General features: G+C 47.2%; 1 protein-coding gene across 1 annotated transcript; it reads left to right on the top strand.

Moving 5' to 3' along the window:
* The first annotated feature begins 3994 nt into the window (after positions 1-3994).
* On the top strand, positions 3995-22979 carry TFAP2E (transcription factor AP-2 epsilon (activating enhancer binding protein 2 epsilon)). The gene is made up of 7 exons (XM_006867525.1): positions 3995-4021; positions 4332-4814; positions 5321-5372; positions 17892-18114; positions 19565-19683; positions 20178-20319; positions 22697-22979. The coding sequence occupies exons 1-7, from the start codon at positions 3995-3997 to the stop codon at positions 22977-22979; spliced, it is 1329 nt and encodes a 442-aa protein (XP_006867587.1).

A 22979-nucleotide genomic window follows, 5' to 3' on the forward strand; every position in this document is an offset into this window, starting at 1 on the left:
GTAAATCGTCACAAAAGCAAATTGCTATATCTTTCTCCTATGGAGAAAGGTTCAAACTGCCCACCTTCCAGTTAGCAGTACAGTATTTTACCAGTGTCTCACCAGGTCTCCTTCATAAAGATTATAACCAAGAAAACTCTATGGAGCAGTTCTATTCTGTAACACAAGGGGTCACCATGATTTAGAATCATTTCAAAGGCAGTGGGTCTAGTTTATGGATTGCAATGGTCTAAACAACAGTTCTCAAACTTTAGAATGCTTCTGAATCACCTGAAGAGCTTATTAAAACAGATTGCCGGGCCCCAATCTCAAGAGTTGCTGATTAAGTAGGTCTGCAGTGGGTAAAGAATTGGTACTACTACTAAGTTCCCAGATGTTATGCTGGTCCAGGGAACATACTTTGAGAACTACTAGTCTTTGAAAAAGAGTGTGTTCACTTAAGGGAATGGCAGAGGGGGTGATGAGCATTGTTTAGGGGTTAGAAATGATAACACTGCATGAGAATTAGCTTTTAGGGGTGAGGAAAAGGTAAGAGTCTGGGATAACTGGTAAGTTTTTAGCTTGAAGGATAATGGTGTCGTTTACTGAATGACAGAACATAGGAGAAGCAGGTTGGAGTTGGTGGTTGGGGTGGAGACATTAAGGTGAGTTTTGGACTTGGAAAGTTTCTGGTGGCTGGGATGAGATATTTGGATAAAATATCCAGCAGGCATTTGAATCTATGGGTCTAGATCTCCAGTGAGAGACACAGACTGGAAATAAATTTGGGAGATAATAACAGATAGTCATTAAAGACTTGTAAGGGGACAAACTTACTCATAAAGAGTGTAGTTTAGAAACAAAGACAGAAACTTGAACTCTGAGAATGAATCACTGAAACAGACGATGTACATAAAAAAGGAGGAGACAGAAAAAGGAAAACTGAGAAAACATCAGAGTAGAAGGAGAAGAACCAGGTTAGAAGGTTATGTCATAATGTACAGAGAAATAGAGGAAGGAACATCAAGGAAGTCACTGGACAAGTCAGAATGACAAGGAAGTCCTGTCCTTTTGGCCTTCCAAAGCCTGCTGGAGAGAAGAGGGGAATCCGCAGAGCTGGACTTGAACAACATCTTCACCATTGCTCTTCCTTGGAGCTCTCCCAAATGGGTCCAACAACTTCCATGACTTGCACTGATACACACCTTCACCCTTACTTCTCGTGTCCTGTGGTAAAGTTGAGGTTGGCAAGAACAGAGGCACTGTCACAGACTCACACAACCAAATATGAGGGACTTCAAAAAGTTTGTGATATTTTTCCACAAACTTTTTGAAATCCCCTTGTATATAAAACCCAACCCAACCCACTGCTGTTGAGCCCAATATGACTCTTTAAAAAAATCTTTTGTAAAGATTTTTGTAAAGACAGAACAGAACTGTTCCCTAGGGGTTCCAAGGTTGTAAATGTTTACAGAAGCAGACAGCCTCATCTTTCTCCCACAGAGTAGCAAGCGGGTTCAAACCACCAATCTTTCAATTAGCAACCAATGCTTAGTCAACTAAAGCTCTCACCTACATATAAAAAAACAAAAACCTACTGCTATAGTCAATTCCATCTCATAGTGACCCTGTATAGTGTTTCCTCGGAAACCCTGTTCAGGGTCACTACGGGTCGGAACCAACTCAACGGCACTTAACAATAACAATATAGTGTTTCCTAGGAGTGACTGGTGGGCTTGAAGCACTGACATTGCAGTTCAAACCAACCTTGCAGTTCAGTGCTTATCCTACAGTGCTACACCAGGACTCCCACATATATGCTGTTGTTGTTAAGTGCCGTTGAGTCAGTTCTGACCCACAGTGACCCTGTATAGGGTTTCCAATGAGCGGCTGGTGCGCTTGAACCACTGACCTTGAGGTTGGTTCAAACCAACTTTGCAATGCATTAACCCATAGTGCCACACCAGGAAACAAATATAGACAGACACACACAAAAACTTTTGGCCTCTGGTCAGGGAGGTTGCAGAGCTGCCCCAATGCTGCTTTATCCATGAGCTAGTGGTTCGATCTTCTGAAAGTTCTTAGTGATAAATCCTCTGTTGCCAGCCTCCTCCTTTCCCCACAATTCCTCATGTTGAGATGACCCAGATCTGAGTTCTGCACCTATATGTTTCTTCTGGAATATATCTTCAAATATCTTCCACCTGCCTCTCATAGACTAATGGTGTCACCTCTATCTCATCTCCTTTTATCTATCTCAATATTTTTACTTTCACTTTGTCACTTTCCACTTAACTAGAAATTGATCTAAGAAAATATCTAGTCCTCTCAGCCCTTCCCTACTGTTTTTTTGGGTTTTTTTTTTTTTTTGGAAGTTGCAGAAAAGGTCAAAGAGGAAAAGAGACTTGTCCAGAGACACACTCCCAGTCACACACATAAAAATATTCAGACCCACTGCCATCCAGTCATTTCCAACTCATAGAGACCCTACACAGAGTTTCTGAGACTGTAAATCTTTACAAAATCAGAGAGACTCATCTTTCTCCAGAGAAGCAGCTGGTGGGTTTGAACTGCTTATCCTACAGCACCACAGGACTTCAGCCACAGGACTAAATTCTAGTACAGGCAGTACAGAACAGCTGCCTGAGCAAACAGAGGGAATAGAGCCAGACTATAGAGTAGTGGTTACAAATCAGGCTGCTAATCTCATGGTCAGCAGTTTGAAATTATCAGCTATTCCTCAGAAGAAAGATGAGGCTTTCTGCTCCCATAAAGATTTACAGCCTCAGAAACCCTGTACAGGGGTCGCTATGAGTTGGAACTGACTCCACAGCACATAACAACAACATCAGCTCTGTCATCTAACTAGATGTTTGACATTAGGCAAATCATTTAACCTTTCTGTGTCTCATTTTCCCTACCAGAAAATGAGGAAGATAAAGTCTCTCACAGGACGACTGCTATGAGGAAGGTTAAATGACTCAGTATTCATAATATACTTTGCATAGAATGTTTGCTGTAATTGTTTCTACCAATGCTCTGTTCCCTGCATCTTCTTGCCTTTTAAAATATCGTTTTTCTGTTTTCTGTTTTCTTAATTCTCATTTTCCTCAGCATTCCTCTCATTTCCCTTTCTTTAATCCTTGTTCCTGCTCTTCAGGAGAGGAGGGTTGAGTTTTGGGAGAAGGAAAGAGGAGTGACTGCAGAGATGGAAATATGATTATTTCCACCGGTGCCTAAAGTGGTCACAACACATAAACACACAACCTGTACATGTCTGTGTAACAATCATTCACCATCCACCACAAACTCAACATCTCTGGGTATCACTCAATCATACTGGTACCCATGGTTTCAGAAATATCTTGACTCTCTTATCAGGTGGAACTCATGTCCCAGGAAACTTCCTAAAGTCTTGACTTGGCGTTGGGGCTTACCAACCCCGGGTAGCCTGAGCAAAGTAGGCACTTTGAAACAGCCAGACATAAACCTAGGGCTCTTGTGTCCTGTCCTGACGCCTCTGTTTCACAACTGTGAGCTGCCAGCTGAGAAGGCGGTTCAGTTTTATCGGAAGTATTCACGCTCCCCATTCCGACCCCTTGGGGCAAAGCCACGCCCCTCTTTGGTGGCCGCTGGGGAAAAGGGAGAAAGCGGTTCCAGCATATCTCTTTAATGCGCGCCCCCGGAGGCCCGGCGCGCCCCCGCTGCTATAATTGGAGTGCATGGAGCAGACTGCTGCTCTCAGAGAGAAGGAAGAGTGCTGGACACCCGTTGACTGACTTTTTCAAGTAGGATCGGTGCTCTTCTGGCCGTGGACGACCCGTCTAGTCTAGGTCCCGCCCTCATGGACTTGCCCAGGGGCGCCTACCGCTGAGGACCGACACCCGCGGGAGTGTACCCGTCCGCTGTGCCGCGACCACCCGGGCTGTGCAGGCTCCCACTCCATTCTACAAGCGCTCGCCGTCGGGCGCGGGCTCTACCGCCGCCACGCCTCGCGCCTCAAAGTACCCGACTCATGCTGGTGCACACTTACTCCGCCATGGTGGGTAGACACCGGTCTCTGAGCAATGCGGGCATGTGTAACTGGGTGGAAGGACCTTGGAGGCGGAGGGCCGGACATCGCGTATCTCCTGCCCTGGGCCAACGAAATCTCTCAGGGAGGGGGCCACAGGAACTCCGCCAGCTGAGAAAGCTGCGTGAAGGAAACAGCCGTCCCCAGCCTGAGGCTCCCGCGCCCGCGGGGCCCCAAAAAGCAGGTGGACAGCAACTGGAGAAAGGTTGTAGTTGGAGTGTCTTTGGAGTTGGGGTTATCTTCGTGTGGGTAGTCTTAATTCGCCCATTTCTTTTCCCAGGAGCGCCCCGACGGGCTAGGCGCGGGGGCTGGCGGGGCCCGCTTGTCATCTCTGCCCCAGGCAGCCTACGGACCAGCGCCGCCGCTCTGCCACACGCCCGCCGCCGCCGCTGCCGCGGACTTCCAGCCGCCGTACTTCCCGCCGCCCTACCCGCAGCCGCCGCTGCCCTATGGCCAGGCGCCCGACGCCGCTGCAGCCTTTCCCCACCTGGCGGGGGACCCGTACGGCGGCCTCGCGCCCCTGGCGCAGCCGCAGCCTCCGCAGGCCGCCTGGGCCGCGCCCCGCGCCGCCACCCGCGCCCACGACGAGCCGCCGGGCCTGCTGGCGCCGCCCGCCCGTGCTTTGGGTCTGGACCCGCGCCGCGACTACGCCGCCGCCGTCCCGCGACTTCTGCACGGCCTGGCAGACGGCGCGCACGGCCTGACAGATGCGTCCCTTGGCCTCCCAGGGCTGGCGGCACCGCCCGGCCTGGAGGACTTGCAGGTGAGTATCTAGAGGTCTGAGATTGGCCAGGGTGGGCACCCAGCTTCTACCCTAGTCCTCCACTTGTCGCTCATGACGCGGATGAGTTCCTAGTCTTGGATTAGAAATGGCCAGGCGTTGATGCGTTGAGGAGGACATGGCTGGAGGCCACTTTCGGAGGAGTAAATAACAGGGGCCTAACTTTTTCCCCTCCCCACAGGGTCACTGAGCCACGTGGGGCATCCAAGCCCAGTCCCAGGCGGCTGAGGCTGCCGCAGCTGGGGTAAAGAGTAGTTGCCCATATAAAATTAATAATTCTCTTTTTGCACGGCATTGTAGGGTACCCAGGACTCCTGCTCCTTTGCAGATGGTGTAACCAAGGCTATTCCAGGTCACTCCCGTTGTCGCCTCAGGCGACCAGGGTGCGCTGTAGGCGGAGTAGACAAGGACCAGGGGCTACAGGGGCTTGGGAAGCCACAGGAAACGGAGTCCAGACGCACCCTCAACACCACTCTCTCTCTTTGCAGGCCATGGATGAGCCCGGAATGAGCCTCCTGGACCAGTCTGTGATCAAGAAAGGTAAGGAAAGGATTGCGTCTGCTGGAGACAAACAGGACGCGATGGTACAGGCCCTGGGCGCACAGACTCATTTTCTTCCCAGCGACTCCTGCTTTCAGTGCTCCCCAAATGGAGGGACAGCGGAGACAGCAGGCTTTTTTTGAGCACGGACTTGGGGAGTTGGCCCCCGACTTTGTGGCCGGAGCTGGGCGGGAGCCCGCGGGCTCGGTCGGCTGTTCCAGCTGGCCGCTCAGAGCTCAGAAAGAGGACTCGGCCTCTGCCTCCCAGCGCTCTTGAGAAGCTGGAGTTAATTTGCAGAACGAGTTAAGCCACTTCCCTGTTTCCTAAGAGGTGGTGATGGGAGTGCTGTTCATAGGATTTTGGTAAATGATTTCCACAGTACAGACTTGCCATTTCAGAGTCTGGCAAGCACTTTCTGTCACTTCCTTCCCAGCAGGACCTTGGGAACCCCCGCATTTCCCTGGGCGATTTCTTCTCCACGTGGGAGCCTCCACGCATTTAGGATTAGGGGAGTTGGTGTGTTAATACTGTTTGTCTTTGTGCTCACGGGTCAGGGCCTGCCTGCTTCTGAGGGCCCTTGTGCCTACTTTCCTAGGTGTCTCAGAATTTGAGGGGCATAAAGTGTTGCTGTGAGCATATTTGTGATATATCTGGTATTTTGGTGTTTGGAATGTCAGAGTCTCTTTTGTGTCCCGACGTTTATTCTTCGGTATCTGAAGGTCTTTCTCTATATATTTGTGGGGATGTTTGTGTGTATCATTGCCCTACAAAAGCCATGAGTGTGAGCCCCACTGGGGAGTGGGTTTGGGGGCCTGAGTTCTAGTTGTGGCAAGCAGAGGTCTATCTAGAGTATGTCAGATACAGCACGTGCCCTGGGTGCCACTTAAGGCAGGACATCAGTGAGCAGTTGCTATTCGCCCTGGCAGGTTCCATTCCCAGCTGTGAGACAGCAGTCAGCAATTTAAAACGAATTGCCCTAGGCACTATTTTTTGTGGATACACCTTTCATGCTAAAGAATGGTCAGGGAAAGGGAGAAAGGAAGAGACAGAGACTCCGGAGGGGGGCTCAATCACTGGGTGGGCTCTTTAGATTTGGGGCATGTATCCAGAAGGAATTTGGAGGAGCGCTGGTGCCTAGGGCAGATATTGCTCCCATTGGAATTTAGCTCTAGTTGGTTTTCTCAAAGGAGTGAATTCAGCTGCCCTCCGGTGTTACTTGGAGAGGCTTGAGTGTGTGTGTGGGGGGGTGGGAGTGGGGGATGTTAGGAGATGAGGAAAGACTGGACTTGCTGGAGCTGGGGGCTCTGTTATCTAAAACTGGGAGTTGTCTGGAAGGCTTAGAGTGTAAGGCGGAAAGATGAGGGAACAGCTTTTCCTGAAAGCTGGAAGAAATACTCCAGAAATTGGGGCTGGGTCATCTAGAACTGTGGGTATGGGAAAGACATAGATAGGTACCTGGGCTGTCTAGAGTCTGAGTAGAGGTTTGCCCAGGACTCAACTTTTTGTTGGCGGGGGGGGGGGGGTGCTACTGTGGCTTAATAAACGGTGCCTGCAGTTAATAGGAGCTTGCCACTGGGCTGTGTCCACAGGGAGGTCCCCAGTCACTGATGTCCTCTTGACCAAAAGGGTGGGGAACTAGACTCATAACTTCCTGGAGGAGGACCAGACCCTGCATTTTTGGAAGAGGCCTGGAGGCCTCTTCAATGGGGAAAGTATAGAAAGATCAGACATGCCTCTGGACACCTTGACACTTAAGACCAGACCTGGGCCAGGAGCTTGGCCACTGAAAGAAAGGGCTGGAATTGGCAGCAGTTTAAAAATTAGTTTCGTTTAAAGGACATCAGTTTCCATAAATTCCAGGATTCTCAGAGGTGCGGTGCCGTGGAGTCGGTTTTGGTTTCGACTCACAGGGAGTCACCCTGTATAGGGTTTCCAAGGAGCCGCTGGTGGGTTTGAATTACTGACTTTGTGGATTGCGATCCTACAGCACCACTTTAGGAGTCAAGAACACTAGTGCTACCCAAATTGTCCCAAACTCTGCTGTGCGCTGCCTACCTGGGACGGTGTAGGCACTAGTTCAGCATGGGGAATAATGGACGTGGGCGTTCATGCTGACCAAACCGAGTGACAGCTTGCGGTGACTGAGGACTGAGTGGAGTGCGGTGGCTCTCTCAGGACATGAATGAGGGATGCCCCACCCCAAACATCAAGTCACAACCTCAAGCCCTGCAGCAAAGGAGGAAGGGATGAGAGCTAGGGATGCCTAGGAGTTGGAAGCGCCTGATTCTCCGCTTGGCTCCGGAACATAGAGCTTGACCTTGTTCTAGGGAAGAAGAGAGAGTCAGGACCAGCACTTTTGGGATTCGTAAACGCTGAGGTAGAGCTGGCACCCCGTGATCCTAATCTTGGCGGTGGGTGCACAGGAGGTGGCTGAGTGGAGTTAGGACATCACTGCAGATGCCGGGGCTAGATCCCTGCGCTCAGAAGCCTCATCACCTGAGCACTTGGCAGATTTGGCTGATCCCGTTTTGGATTACTTCCAGAGTTCTTCCTCCCTGCCAGCTCAGGGCCTCCCTCGGGCTACGGGTTAGAGCCCTTCTCCCTCTCCTCCTCACCCCCCAGGTCCTTCTGATGGCCACTTATCATGAGCTCTAAAATGATAGAAAGGCACTCTTGACCAGCCACAGTTCAGTTCCATCAGCTTCTCCCCTCTGGGGGAGGGGGACTGTGTCAAGAGCAGATGGGGTCTTAGATTAGAAATGGAGGAAACCCTTGCCCTACCACACTAGAAATGGTTTTCCTGCCTCAGGGAGACCTTGGGCCTCCACTTGACCTATGCTGCGGGGAGGGGAGTCTGAAAGCTTTTGAGACCTAGACCTTTGTTGTAAAATGTTCGCTGACTGTGAGCACTTGTCCCGAAAAGGAGACAGATCCTCTGTCTCCAATACACTTCCAGGTCTGTGTCCTCTTTGTGGCCACAGTATAGATCTGGGAATGGTGGGTGGGGCCCGAAGCTGACATGAGGTGAAATGAGATGTCCATTTTCATCCCACATTTGTCATCTGCAGTTTGGGGACTTCTCCCAGGCATGCCCCAGGGACACAGAGATCAGGCAGGACTTGTAGAGAAGATAGACCTGAACTGATATTTTTCGGCCAAAAAAGGCAGTGAATGGGGATCTGTGCAGGATGAGTTAGGAGCTCTGAGAAGCCAGCGGTGAGTGCCTGGGGTTGAGAAGCTTCCTAGATGTGGGTTATTTGGGCAGGGCTTAGTAGGTGTTCGATGGATGCTAGTTGAATGAATGAATGATGAGTTTTGAAATCTGAGTATACTGGAGAAAGGGGTATAGAATGCGCTGAGAGTTATTTTCATCACACTAGGCAGAGCATGCAGCCAGAGTGCTCCTTGGAGGCCAGGATGGCCAAACTTTGTCTCTCCTACTTCGGACATATTGTCAGAAGAGACCAGTCGCTGGAGAAGGATATCATGTTTCGTAGGGTGGAGGGTCAGAGGAAGACCTCTTATCGAGATGGACTGGCAAAGTGGAAGCATCAGTGGCTTCAAGCTTGGCAGTGATAGTGACGTTGGCCCAGGATTAGGCAGTGTTTGTTCTGCTGTGCATAAGGTCGCTATGAGTCGGTGCCGACTCTATGGCACCTAAAACAACAGGCAGAGCATGCCCAAATGCCTTATAGTGGAAAAGTCAGAGGGAATAAAAACTTGTGGTCAGTTCCAGGTTATACAGTTGCAGCTTGAGGGGAGTGCTGTAGTGATGAGAATTAAATATTCATTCTCCCTTCCCACTGAGGAAAGTGGATGGTTACCTACTTGGAGATGGAGAACAGAAGAGGTCATTCTCCTTTCCCTCTCTCCTGAGCTCCCCTGTCCCATCTCGGGGGATCTCCTGTAGCAAGGACTAATATAAGTAGTCACCCTCTCCTTGCTCTCCTTACCTCTAGGGCAGGAGTGGGGAAATGGTAAGGGACTAGACTTCTAAGTGAACCTCCAAGCAGAGCCCGGACAAGGATAAGGTAAGGGAGGCATTTGTCTCTGGGACAAAATGTAAGGAGGCACCAAGAAATTCCATATTCAAGATAAATAATACCTTAATGTAATATTTTTTTAAATAAAAATTAATGCAAAAATCCATAAGAAAATTTCCAGATCTTAATAAAGACAGAATCCAATCCGACTATGTTCTTATAAGACACTTCCTCACTAACCTCACCTTCCTGTCAGCTCTGTCTCCAAGGTTACTGTCTGTCCCAGAAAGCAACGAAAAGACCAGGGCTCGGCCTGTGTAGATAGAATTTGGACTTTGATAGAGAAACAGAGGAGTGACTGATAGGAACTGTATTTAAAAGAAGTCCGCTGGCTGTTGGTGAGAAGACTAACCCTTCAGGTCCCACTCAGATGGACTTGGGGAGGGTTACTGCTCCTCTGGAGTCCTGGTGTGGTGCTATAGGATAAGAACTGGACCTCAAGGTCAGTTTTAACCAGAAGGTTGGGGGTTCAAACTCACCAGTAGCTCCTGGGAAACCCTATACAGGATCTCTATGAGTCAAACCGACTCAACAGCACTTAAAAACAACAACAACAACAACATTGCCCTTCTGGTAAGCCTTCCTCCTGTGTGCTCCCCACCCTGCCTCCATCAGATTTGGGATGCTTGTCATTTAAGGAACCAGATGCATCAGAATTACCTGGCTTGCTGGTTAAGAATGCAAATTTTCTGGAGAATCCCGGGAAGTGTAGCCCCAAACTTGCATTTTACAACTGATTTATTGAGTTAAGATTTACATACCTAAACTCACCCATTGTAAGAATCCAATTCAATGATTTAAAAAAAAAAAAATTGTTTATTTTTAGTGAATATGTACACAGCAAATCATAAGCCCATTCAACAATTTCTGCATGTCTGATTCAATGACTTTAGTTACTTTCTCCATGTTGTGCCTCCAAGTAATATCTCTCCCCATATTACTTCACACCTTTGATTTAGACTCACTGCCCTATATACTGCTCATCTGTGCTTTAGAGCTATTGTTCTCAATTTGATCTCATATAATAACTCTTTAAAAGAGTGCAATGATCAAGATGAACATTCTTTACTAATTCAGCTGAACAATTATTAATTTTTAGTTATTACCAAGTAGCTGCAATTCAGTGATTTTTCGTAAATCATAAGACATGTATAATCGTTACCAAAATGCATTTTCTGTCACCCTCAAAAGTTGTATCATCTGATTTGTAGTTAATCCCCATTCTCATCCCAAGTCTCAGGCAACCATTGACCTGCTTGCTGCCTATAAACTTGCCTATTTTGGATGTTTCATATAAATCGAATCGTATATAGACTTTTAAAAAAAATCTAGCTTTTTAGCTTAATATTCCTCCATGTTGCAGTATATATCAGCAGTTCATTTATTTTTCTTCCTTTTTATTGTCTGTCATAAACTATGGTTATCCAAAGCATCTGGCTTCTAACAGCAAGGTCAAAATCTACCATCCGCTCTAAGAGAGAAACATGAGGCTATGTGTTCCCATATAGATTTATAGCCTCAGAAACTCCATGAAGCAGTTCTACTATGGGTTGAATTGACTCAACAAGCAATGGTGGAATTCATTATTTGATAGACATGGGTTATGTCTATTTTTTGGCTATTATGAATAATGCTTCTGTGAATATTCAAACATACATCTTTTTGTATGGACATAGGTTTTGATTGTTCTTGGGTAAATTCCTGTGAGTGGAGTTGCTAGGTTATAAGGTAAGTGTATTTAATTTTTTAAAAAGAAACTGCCAAACTGCTTTCCAAAATGACTACTATTTTCCAGTTTCTCCACATTCTTGCCAACACTTGGTGCTGTCTGTTGGATTATAGCCATTCTAGGATTCCTGGTGTGGTACTGCAGGGTAAGCAATGGACTGTTAACCACAAGGTCAGCAGTTCAAACCCACCAGCTGCTCCTCAGAAACCATATACAGAGTTGCTATGAGTTGGAACAGACTTGAAGACACTTAACAAGTAGTATCTTATTATATTTTTAATGTTCATTTCCCTAATGATTAATGATGTTGAGCACTTCCTCAAATGCTTATTAACCATTCATATACCACTTTTTTGGAGTCCTGGTGTGGCGCTGTAGGATAAGCACTGGACCACAAAGTCGGTTTGAATCACAAGGTAGGCAGTTCAAATTCATTAGCCACTTCTTGGAAACCCTATATGAGTCAGATTCGACTCAACGATATTTAACAACAACAACAACATATCATTTTTAGGGAGATGTCGAAATATTTTGCCCATTTTTAAATTGGATTGTTTACCACCTTATTGAGATGTTTGCTTTTGTTGTTGTTTGGTTCTGTTGAGACAGTACCAACTTATAGCAACACTATGTACAACAGAACGAAACACTCCCAGTCCTGTGCTAACCTTACAATCATTGCTACATTTGAGTCCATTGCTGCTGTCACTGTGCCAGTCCATATTGTTGGGGGTCTTCCTCTTTTTTGATGACCCTCCACTTTATCAACCATGATGTCCGTCTTCAGGGACTGGTCCCTCCTGATAATACGTCCTAAGTATGAGAGACAAAGTCTGGTCATCTGGCTTCTAAGAAGCATTCTGGCTGTACTTCTTCCAACACAGATTTGTTTATTCTTCTGGCAGTCCATGGTAATTTCAATATTTTCCTCCAACACCATAGATCAAATGCATCATTTCTTCTATGGTGTTCTTTATTCATTGTAAGAGTTCTTTATGTATTTTGGATACATTCTTTATCAGATATATGATTTGCAAATATTTTCAAATGTAGTTTGTCTTGTATTTTCAAAGTCTCCCCACTCCCCCTTTTAGGTTCAAAAATTTAAAATTTTGGTGATGTTTTAACTTATCATTTTTTCCTTTTATGGATCATATTGCATCTAAGAACTCTTTGCCTGACCCCAGGTCATGAAGGTTTTGTTTTCTCTAGAAGGAGTTGCAATTTTAACAAACTTTCTGGACTAGTCTGTGGCACATTTCTCAGATTCTGTGATCAGACCATAGCTATCAGCTGTGGATAGAGTGTGTGTGTAGACTTGCGTATGTGAGAGTCTTGTCTGACAGGTTGAGTAACTGGGAGCTGTGTCTGTAGGAATGTGTGTATGTGAACGGCTTCTGCATGTGTGAGCAGGAAGATATCCATGAGCAGGCCAGCCCCAGAGTCAGGAGTCTCCATGGTACAGACAAAAACTAGTGCCTCTGCTTTGCAATCTGTGCTAGCTTAATTCCTAACCCCAAGACCACCCCTTCCTTCACCCATGTGCTTCACAAACCTTGGGCTCCATTCTCCTTTCTATTTTTGAGGAAAAAATTCTGAAGTAAAGGGAATAGATAGGGGGAGCAGTGAGGTCTGATGTTTGTATTGTTATTGTTGTTGTGAAATGGCATCGAGTCGGTTCCACTCATAGTTTGAACTGCCAACCTTGTGGTTTGCAGTTCAATGATGATCCCACAGTGCCACCCCTGGAATCCACATATATACATGTGATGCACCTACACTTATGCCTGCATAAGGGGGCAATAGTGAGTCAGTGGTAGAATTCTCTCTTTCCATGTAGGAGAGCCAATTCCTGGCCATTGTACCTAATGGGCAGCCACTACCTGTCTGTTAGTGAAAGCTTGCGTGTTGCTGTGATGCTGAACAGGTTTCAGCAGAACTTCCAGGCTAAGAAAAATAGGAAGAAAAGGCTGGCAATCTACTTCTGAAAATTAGCCATTGAAAACCCTGTGGATCACAATGTTCTGAACCACAACTCAGCACTTTGTTCCATTATGCATGGGGATGCCATGCATCAGACTGATTCAAAAGACGCTCACAACAGTGCATACATGAATCCAGCACACACTTTATGCTTACAGATATCAATAGGAGCCAAGCATTTGTAGATATCCATATCCACATTCCTATAATGCTCAAAGAGGGCATATATATTCTACCCGTTTAAGTGAAGAGGACTGAAAATACTTACTGACGAAGATCAAAGAGCACGGCCTTTCAGTATGGATTGCATCTCAGTGTAAAAAAAAAAAAATCCTCACCACTGGACCAATACACAACATACTTATCAATGGAGAAAAGATTGAATTTGTCGAGGACTTCATTCTTCTTGAATCAACTGTCAACACTCATGGAAGCAGCAGTCAAGATAATCAAAGGACATATTGCCTTAGGCAAATCTGCTGCACAAGACCTTTTTAAAGTGTTGAAGAGCAAAGATGTCAGTTTGAAGACTAAGGTGCGCCTGGCCCAAGCCATGGTATTTTCAATAACTTCATATGCATGCGAGGTCATCCACTATCACTGGACAGTGAATAGGAAAGACTGTAGAAGAATTGATGCTTTTGAATTACGGTGTTGGAGGAGAATACTAAAAGGGTCATGGGCTGCCAAAAGAACCAACAGATCTGTGTTGGAAGAAGTGCAGCCAGAGTGCTCCTTAGAGGCCAGGATGGCCAAACTTCATCTCTCATACTTCAGACATATTGTCAGGAGGGACCAGTTGCTGGAGAAGGATATCATGTTTGGTTAGGTGGTCAGAGAAGAAGAGGAAGAACCCCCAGAGAGATGTATTGGCCAAGTGGCAGCATCGGTGGGCTCAAGTGTGGCAACAGTAGTGAGGTTGGCCCAGGATCGGGCAGTGTTTCTTTCTGCTGTGCATAATGTCGCTATGAGTTGGTACTGATTCAATGGCACCTAACAACAACAACATGTAACTGGGGCGCAGTATATGTTGAATGAGTAAGTGTACACATGAACAATTTCATTGCTGTACCCTATCACAGGGGCATCTGGCTTTTGTGTGAACTTACTTTTGTAATGCATGTGTGCTCATATATGTCCATTTGTCTGTACATAACAGCCTCACCCAGCTCTGGTCTCTCCCTTCTCACAGGAACTGGTCTAAGGGTGCCCTGGTTATAAAAGAAGTTGGATGGAGGAAACTCAGGCTGCTGGTAGAATTTTCTGTTCCTCTGGCCACTCCCTCTGGCGAGGGATGATAGGAGAGAGGATATTCACCCTGCTCTTCTTTCATGTTTAATTCATCAATTTGTAATAATATTATTACAAAGTTTCAGGCACCCTGGTGGCACAGTGGTTAAGTGTTCGACTATTTACCAGAGGTCGGTGAGTTCAAACCTAACAGCCAGTTCTCAGGAAAAAGATGTGGCAGTCTGCTTCCATAGAAATTATAACCCTGGAAACCCTATGGGACAGTTCTGTTTTTCCCAGTAAGGTTATCATTCAGAATCAACTAGACAGCAGTGAGTTGGGTTTGATTTGGGAGAAGCATAATTTACATACAGTCCATTGCACCCTTTATAGATATATAGATCTGTGAATTTTGACAAATGTTGTTTGTCATGCAGACAATTGTAACCATCCAAACAATCATGATATAGAGTAGTTCTATCACCTCCCCAAAGTCCCCTCAAGGCAGAGGGGTACTTCCCAAGTGAAGAGGGAACCTGGGGATAGGATAGAAACTTACTCTCAGAGACCTGAAAGATGATGCTAGGCAGGGACAGGGCTCAGAGATGTTATGTTAGGGTCAGTATTAGTGCATCTGTTGAGTCAGGCCGACTTTGTTTCTCACTCTGGGGCAGGCCATGATAAGAGTGAGGCAGGGTTGTAAATTCAACACCATCTTCTCTTAGAAATTAGATGTTTTAGTCATCATGGAGCTTTTACATTATAAAATTTTGATTAAAAAAAATTACATTAAAATGCTATTTTTCTTGATGAATTGATTGGTGTCTCCTTAAATTTTGCACTCAGGTGAGAGTCTCACTTGCCACACCCTAATTCTTACCCTGCTTTGAGGACAGGGAATTGCCTGGGGTGGGGGTTGACAGGGAGGGAGAAGGGGTAGGGCTTGTGCTGGCCCCTCAATGCTCTACTTTTCCCTTCTCTGATAGTTTGGCCCCTCCTTGGTGTCTAAGTGGGGGTCCAGGGAGGAAGAGCAGTTTTACCATCAGTTGTTAAAGGACTAAGGTTTCCTTCTCACTCTCTGAGCCTGGGACATCTGGACTGCAGCACATCATCCCATTCCCACTTCAGGTGCCCAGGACCTTACTTTACTCATTCATTCCTTATTTTCTCATGCCCACTTTTGCCAGGACCCTGCTCCTGAGAGTCTCAAGTTGTGGGGAACATAGATGTGTAAACAGACAATGAAGGTTCACTGTGGTAAGGGTAGGTGGTGAGAGGGAGCTGGAACAGAAGGGTCTGGAGGACTATGCAGAGCTAATGATGCTTGAATTGAGCGGATGGTGCCTGCTCAGTAAGTGGAGAAGAGAAGGCCTATGAGACAGAACAGGGAGCAATTCTGTGGGGCCAGGTTGCTTGTGCTGTGTTTTGAAAAATTTGAAACAGCTATTATTGTTTGTTGAGGACCCTTGATTCATTTTCAGCTTATGGCAACCCTATGTGACAGAATAGAATGTCCCATCAGCTACTCTCGGAAACCCTATATAGGGTCGCTATGAGTTGGTACCGACTTGATGGCACACAACAACAATCTTCATGGAAACTTCAGGTTCTTTCTGCAGAGCCATTAGATGGGTTCAAACTGCTAACCTTTCAGTTAGCAGTGAAATGCTTAACTGTGTGTGCCACCAGGTCTTCTTTTACCAATGTTTTAAAATCCAGAGATTCCACATGAAAATCCAGAATTTTGACTTCTCCAGAAAAAAAGAAAAATCTGAGAGAATTCTGACAACATTCTGTCTATTTCTAAATCAGCCAAGTAGTTCCTTTACATAGGCTGCTTCCGTCTGCAGGCTTCCCAGAGCTATGCTATCCAATACCTGGATAGCCACTAGCCAGCACATGAGCTGTGGTAGGAGAGGAAGGTGTAGAGGGCATTCACTGGGATTTCTGGGTGAGACTGCTCATCCAGAGAGGGAATGAAAGGAGAGACTTGACTAGGTGGAGTCCAGGTCAGCCTTGCTTACCTCTGTATTTCTGAGGCCCAGCACAGTGCCTGACATATAGGTGCTTAGCAAAAGTTTACCAAATGGCTAGAAGGCTGAGAGCCCTGCCTTTGAAACCACAGTCCTAAGCTTGTGCCTGGTTCTTATCCTACCAGTAGTATGATCTCAGACATACTACTTTACCTCCCCGGACTTCAGTCTATTCATTTGTAAAATGGGAATAATTAAGAGTTGCTTTAAGGATTTAGTGAGATTATAAATATCTGCACATAGCACGTTGTTGTTGTTTTGTAGCCTTAAGTTGATTCTGTTTCATAGTGATCCTATAGAAGAGAGTAAAACTGCCCCACAAGGTTGCCAAGGCTGCAAATAGGAGCAGATCACCAGGGTTATTTTCTTCCAAGGAGTTGCTGGTTGGATCAAACTGCAGATTAATCTTTGTTAGCAGCCAAGTGGCTAACCACTGCGCCATTAAGGCTCCTAAGCACATAGTATGGTAATGGTCAAATAGCAAGTGCTCAGAATTGTTAGCCCCAGAACCGCCCCCTTGATCTTACCACAAGGCCTTTTCTACCAAAGCTTTCATTTCCTTGAAAGAAGAAAAGGCCAAAGGATTTCTGAGTGGAAACAATTTCATAGCAACACTATAGGGTAGAGTTCCTTAGAGTTTTGGAGACTGTACATCTTTATGGGAGCAGACTGTCTCATCTTTTTCCTAAGGAATGGCTGGTGTGCTTGAACCACCAACTTTGTGATTAGCAGCTCAGTGTTTAACCCACTACACAACCAGGTCTACTTTTGAGGAAACAAGTGCCCCAACATTCTACTCTTCCCCTGAGGCTAAGCAGGAGGTTGGAGGTCAAGCTGAAGGAAGGACTTCCTTTAAGCCAAGAATATCTAGGTAGGTCCTAGAAAATTGGCTTGCCAGATTCATTCCATGCCCTTCATAGAAAATTGGAGTATTTGGGGGAGGAAGGAAGGTCTCATTGGACATCTGAGTGACTTGACAGGCAAGAGGGCAGTACTGGAGGCCTAATAGGGCCATAACCTCCCTGGGAGTCTAGAGTCCACAGACCCCTCCCTGATCTGGGTGATGGGAGCGGTGGAGGTGGAGAACAAGAAGGGGTGATCTGGTGATCTACTGCCATGACCCAGTAATCACCTCCCAAATCCGACTCCATTTCCTTATTCCCAGCTCCTTCTCTTGACTGCACATGCTCAAACTCTTAAGATTGCTGAAGTGGTTTGGGTTTCCTGACTCAGTGAAGGGGAACATGGGTTTAAGTTCTGGGTCCAAATTTCTACCACCCAATAGCTGAGTGAACTTGTAGGAGTCACTTTAACCTGTGTGCTTCAGTTTCTTTCTTTGTAAAGCCCAGAGAATGGTGCCTCCCTCAAAGACCTGGGGACATTGAAATCTGATTGTAGTTTGGTGCTCATCGCCATGTTCATTTCCCAGGTGGTTAGTTCTCATGTCCTGTGGTCCCTAACTCAGTGTCTTCTCTCTCCCTTCCTTGCTCTTCCTCCATAGTCCCTATCCCTTCCAAAGCAAGCAGCCTCTCAGTCCTCTCATTGGCCAAAGACAGCCTGGTTGGTGGCATCACGAACCCCAGTGAGGTCTTCTGCTCTGTGCCTGGCCGGCTCTCACTGCTCAGCTCAACATCCAAGTACAAGGTGACCGTGGGGGAGGTGCAGCGGCGACTCTCGCCTCCTGAGTGCCTCAATGCCTCCCTCCTGGGGGGTGTCCTCCGCAGGTAGGAAGCCCAGCCCATGAAACTTGAATCCTTGATTTCTCTGGACCATCTAAGAAGGCTGGAGAGGGGCTCAGCCCCACCTCAGGCCCCAGCATCATTTCTGCCTCCTGGGAGAGGAGGGCAGACATGGGACCCAAGATTCTGTATGCTCTGGGGGCAGGCCTTGATCTCCAGCTGCTAGCTCCCATAGCTGTGGGTTTAAAGGTGGTGGTGGAGGCTGGAGAGAAGCAACCTGGGCACAGAGAAGGGATTGAAGATTCACACATGTTGAGAAGTATGGACTAGGATGGCCTAGGGAAGAGGAAGTAACATTTCCACCCTTTCCCCCAGGAAAGGGACCACCAAGACCCAGGGCTCATTCCCCAAGGTAGCATAGGCCTCTCTAAAGTATGGGGTGGAGAACATAGGAGTCCACGATTGACTTTCATAGTTGTGTATGTCTCTCACTGTTATGTGTCCTTGTTCCTGTGTAGGGTATTACTACTTTGGGGTTGTGAGTTTTGATGTGTGTGTGTTAGGAGATGGCTAGGAGTATATGTGTCTGTGAGTCTGAACTTTTATTTTTATTGGAGATTTGTTGGTTAGAATGTTTCCTGTTGTGTATGTGAAATTGTGTATGCATCTGGAGCAAGGTATATGAATGTTGCACATGTCTTTACCTTTTTGCCCCTGTTGGGTTATCTCCTTATCCTTGGTCTCCTTCAGCATCCCAGTGACTATGTGAGTCCATAAGTGTCTGTTTAGAGATTCCTGGGATCCTGTATGGGTGTGTCTGTGTCCCTGAGTGTGTAACACACCTATCTGTGTGTCTCTGAGTATGGCTCTGTATTAATGTGTATGTCTCTGTATCCCTGAGTCCTGGTGTGACACTGTGGGTTAATGCTCTGGACTGCAAGGTCAGGTTGAACTGCAAGGTCAACAGTTCAAGCTCACCAGTCACTCCTTGGAAACCCTACACAGGCTCGCTATGGGTCAGAACCGACTCGACGGCACTTAACAACAACAATGTATCCATGGCCCTAATTCTGTGTTTATCTGTCTAGGTGTGGCTGTCCCTTGGTAACTGTGTGTGTACCTGTCTCCCCATGTGTCTGTCTGTCTGCAGGCATGTCCGTGTATCTCTGCATAGGTCTATTTGTTCCTGGGTAGCTGTGTATGGTCCAGTTGGTATGCTAAGGTAGGGAAAAATAACCCCTAAGGTAATTGGTCTATTGTGTCCCACCTATGTTCCTGAAGCTGGATGCTGGGTCCCTCCTCCCTCTTCATCTTGGCTACAAAACCAGTGAGGTCAGGAAGAGGTTAAGACCATGCTGAAAGAGACCCCAGTACCAGATCCAGCCTCAGTAGGAGTTGGAGGGAGCAGCAAGTTCCTGTTGGGGGTCTCGTGGTCTACATGTTTCTCTCTTGTTTTAGTTGTGTGTGTGTGTCTGCCTCTCTATGTGCATGTCAGGGCCAAGTCCAAGAATGGGGGTCGGTGCCTACGGGAACGCCTAGAGAAGATTGGGCTCAACCTGCCAGCAGGCCGGCGCAAGGCTGCCAATGTGACGCTGCTGACTTCACTGGTAGAGGGTGAGTGAGGTCCGAGGGTGGGTGTGAGCAGAAGTGTGTTGTTCTGTGTGGCTGTGTGTGACTGTCTCTACTGCCTACGGCTGTGTCTTACCATGTGTGTGTATTCGTGTGAATGTTGTGCTACCTGTATGTAATGGTGCACATGACGTGTGTGGTGTGTATGGAGGAGGAGTGGCCAGAGTTTGGATATGTTAAAGGGCTGAGAAGGATGAGGGCCCCTTTCCTTGGTGGCTGGTGACTTGTACTCTGGACTTGGTGATCTTGAGCCCTGGCTTTCGGATACAGTGGACTCAGCTGCCACCCCTGATGGCTCTAAGGTGGGGGCAATAGAATGGGAACCGGGGTTAGGCTGGGGGAGGGAAATAAGGGACAGCATCTACAGAAACAGAATGAGACAGGGTGCCCTGGCTAGGGGGTTGGAAGTTCAAGGCTGTGCTCCAGGCTGTACACTTGGCAGTAGTGACAGCTCATCTCTCTGCCTCCATCACCCCCAGGAGAGGCTGTGCACCTGGCCCGAGACTTCGGCTATGTCTGTGAGACCGAGTTCCCAGCCAAGGCAGCTGCTGAGTACCTGTGCCGACAGCACGCTGACCCTGGGGATCTGCACAGCCGCAAGAGCATGCTGCTGGCTGCCAAGTGAGTGAGGGTGCCATGTGTGGGAACAAACTGCCATGGGTGCTGTGCACAGACACCACACGTGGGCACAGTGGGCATCACCCACGAGGACACCATGTATATGTGGCACTGTGTACAGTCATGGTGACACTGTGTACATATGTCCACACTGTGTACAGGTATGGTGGCACCATACACAGGCACACCTAGGCTCCATGCTTAGACTCACAGGGGGTGCACATATGCATTCACAGGCACACATGGGTCCCACACATAGTATATTTAGGCATCATGTCCAGCATGCTCAGACATACATGGTGCTCTCCATAAGCACAGGTGGGCATACATGTAGACACACCACATATGACTATACCTGGGTTCTATTTATCAGCATAAAATGTGTCTCATATAGGTCCTGTGTATGAGGACCCTTAGTCACTGCCCCATGGCACTATCAGTCCCAGTCCTGTCGTGAGTCTGAGGTTCCATGGTCTTGCTCTCCCTGCCTGAATGTTTCCCATTAGCCCATGTGCCCCAGTGCTCTCCATCAGGGACATCAAAACCTACCTAAGCCCCCAGGCTGACTCTCCCTTGTCCTCACTTTATACATGATCCCTCTGCAAGTCTTGATGCTGCCTCCATCACCACCCCAGCTCAAGTCTCTTCATCTCTCTCCTGGTTGGACCTTCTTCACCCAAGCACCTTTCTTTCCCTCCCCAACACCAGTTCCCCTGCCCAGGAATCTTTAATAGCTTCCCATTGATTTCTCAAACTAGGTTCTTGCACTGGGAATGCCTCAGGGCCTGATTTACAGACTGGTATTTCCAACAAGACTTAATCTTTTAGAAAGGGTTTCCATTGCAAGCAAAGGGGGTGGGAGGAAAGGAGGGGAAGAAGGGATGGGGAAGGAGGTAGAAAGGAGTTTTGAAAACCATGAATTTTAGGATAAAATACAGTCTGAGGACTCCCCACACCCTTAACCTAATCTACTCACTCTCTCCTGTCCTCACCACTTGGGGGAGAAGTCTTCTGCTTAGAACACAACTCTACCTGACGCATTTCATGTCACCCTTCAAATCACAGCTCCATGCTTTCCTCAAGTGCCCTCTGCAGGATAGGAGTCACAGGCTCATGGCACCATTAAATGGAGAGACCTTTGAGCTGGCTAGAGCAAGAGAGTTAACTCATCAAGCACTTCCTGGGTTCTAGCCTATCTAAGATGCTGACCAGGTTCCATGGTGATACATCCTCCTGCCTGAGCTATACACAGGATGCACAAAGAAATGAATAATGACCCACTAGCTGGAGCTGGATTCAGAGCCTGCTCCGTCGCTTCCTCAGGTCATCTAACCTCTCTGAAACCTGTTTCCTTGTCTATACAATGGGGACCTAGTCCTCAATGTTCACTGTGAACTATTGTTTCATTTATCCAAAGCAGATTTTGGATTGTTCTCTACTAATTTCAAAGATAAAGTTCTGTGAAGCACTGGGTGTTTAGAATGGGAGAGGGGATCAAGGAAAACCTCCTGCAGCTTTGAGCTGGACTTTGAATATGGACAGGACACCAATAAGGAGAGGTCTCTGGATGGTGCAGGTGGTTTGAACTCATCAACTAAGAGGTCTCTGATGACACAACACTTTAGCACTTGTCTGCTAACTCAAAGCTTGGTGGTTTGAGCCCACCCCAGTCGCTCCACAGTAGAAAAGATCTAGTGCTCTGCTTTCATATTGCTGTTGTTCAGTGCTGTCGAGTTAGTTCCAACTCATAACGACCCTGTATTGGGTTTCCAAGGCTTTTAAGTTTTTGCTGGAGGAGACGGCCCCATCTTGCTCCTGAGGAGCAGCTGGTGGGCTTGAACTGCTGACTTGTGGTTTGCAATCCAGTACTTATCTTACAAGAGCCACTGTAACCAGATTATAGCCCAGAAAAACCTATAGGGCAGGTCTATTCTGTCACATGAGTCATTTTGTGTCAAAATCAACTTGATAGCACTTAGCGCTGAAAGGTTGGTGGTTCAAACCTACCTAGCAGCACCATGGAAGAAAGGCCTGGCTATCTGCTTCCACAAAGATTTTTCAAGAAAACCTTCTGGAGCTGTTTTACTCTGTAACATAGGGTCGCCGTGAGTCAGGATCAACTTGATGGCACTGGGTTAGGTATTTTCAGCAAGGACAGAAATTGTGGGGTTATTAGCATGGGCTTCTAACTGTATGATATTGGGCAATACCTCTCTGAACCTTAGTTTCCTTTTCTGTAAAATGGGTCTGATTATCATCTGTAGGCTGCTGGGTCAGCAATCATCTATATAGTGTTATATATAAAGTGCCCATCACATGTAAGTTCTTCTCTGGACTCAGATTTCTGTCCTCTAACTTCTGACCTTCCCTTCCCCATCAGGCAGATCTGCAAGGAGTTTGCAGACTTGATGGCACAGGACCGCTCGCCGCTGGGCAACAGCCGCCCAGCACTCATCCTGGAGCCTGGTGTGCAGAGTTGCCTGACGCACTTTAGTCTCATCACACACGGCTTTGGAGGGCCCGCCATATGTGCTGCCCTCACTGCCTTCCAGAACTACTTGCTGGAGTCACTCAAGGGACTGGACAAGATGTTTCTAAGCAGTGCAGGCAGTGGGCACAGTGACACCAAGACTTCAGAAAAGGATGCCAAACATCGGAAATAA

This window comes from Chrysochloris asiatica, unplaced genomic scaffold, assembly GCF_000296735.1.
Source record: "Chrysochloris asiatica unplaced genomic scaffold, ChrAsi1.0 scaffold00106, whole genome shotgun sequence".
NCBI classification, from domain to species: Eukaryota; Metazoa; Chordata; class Mammalia; order Afrosoricida; family Chrysochloridae; genus Chrysochloris; species Chrysochloris asiatica.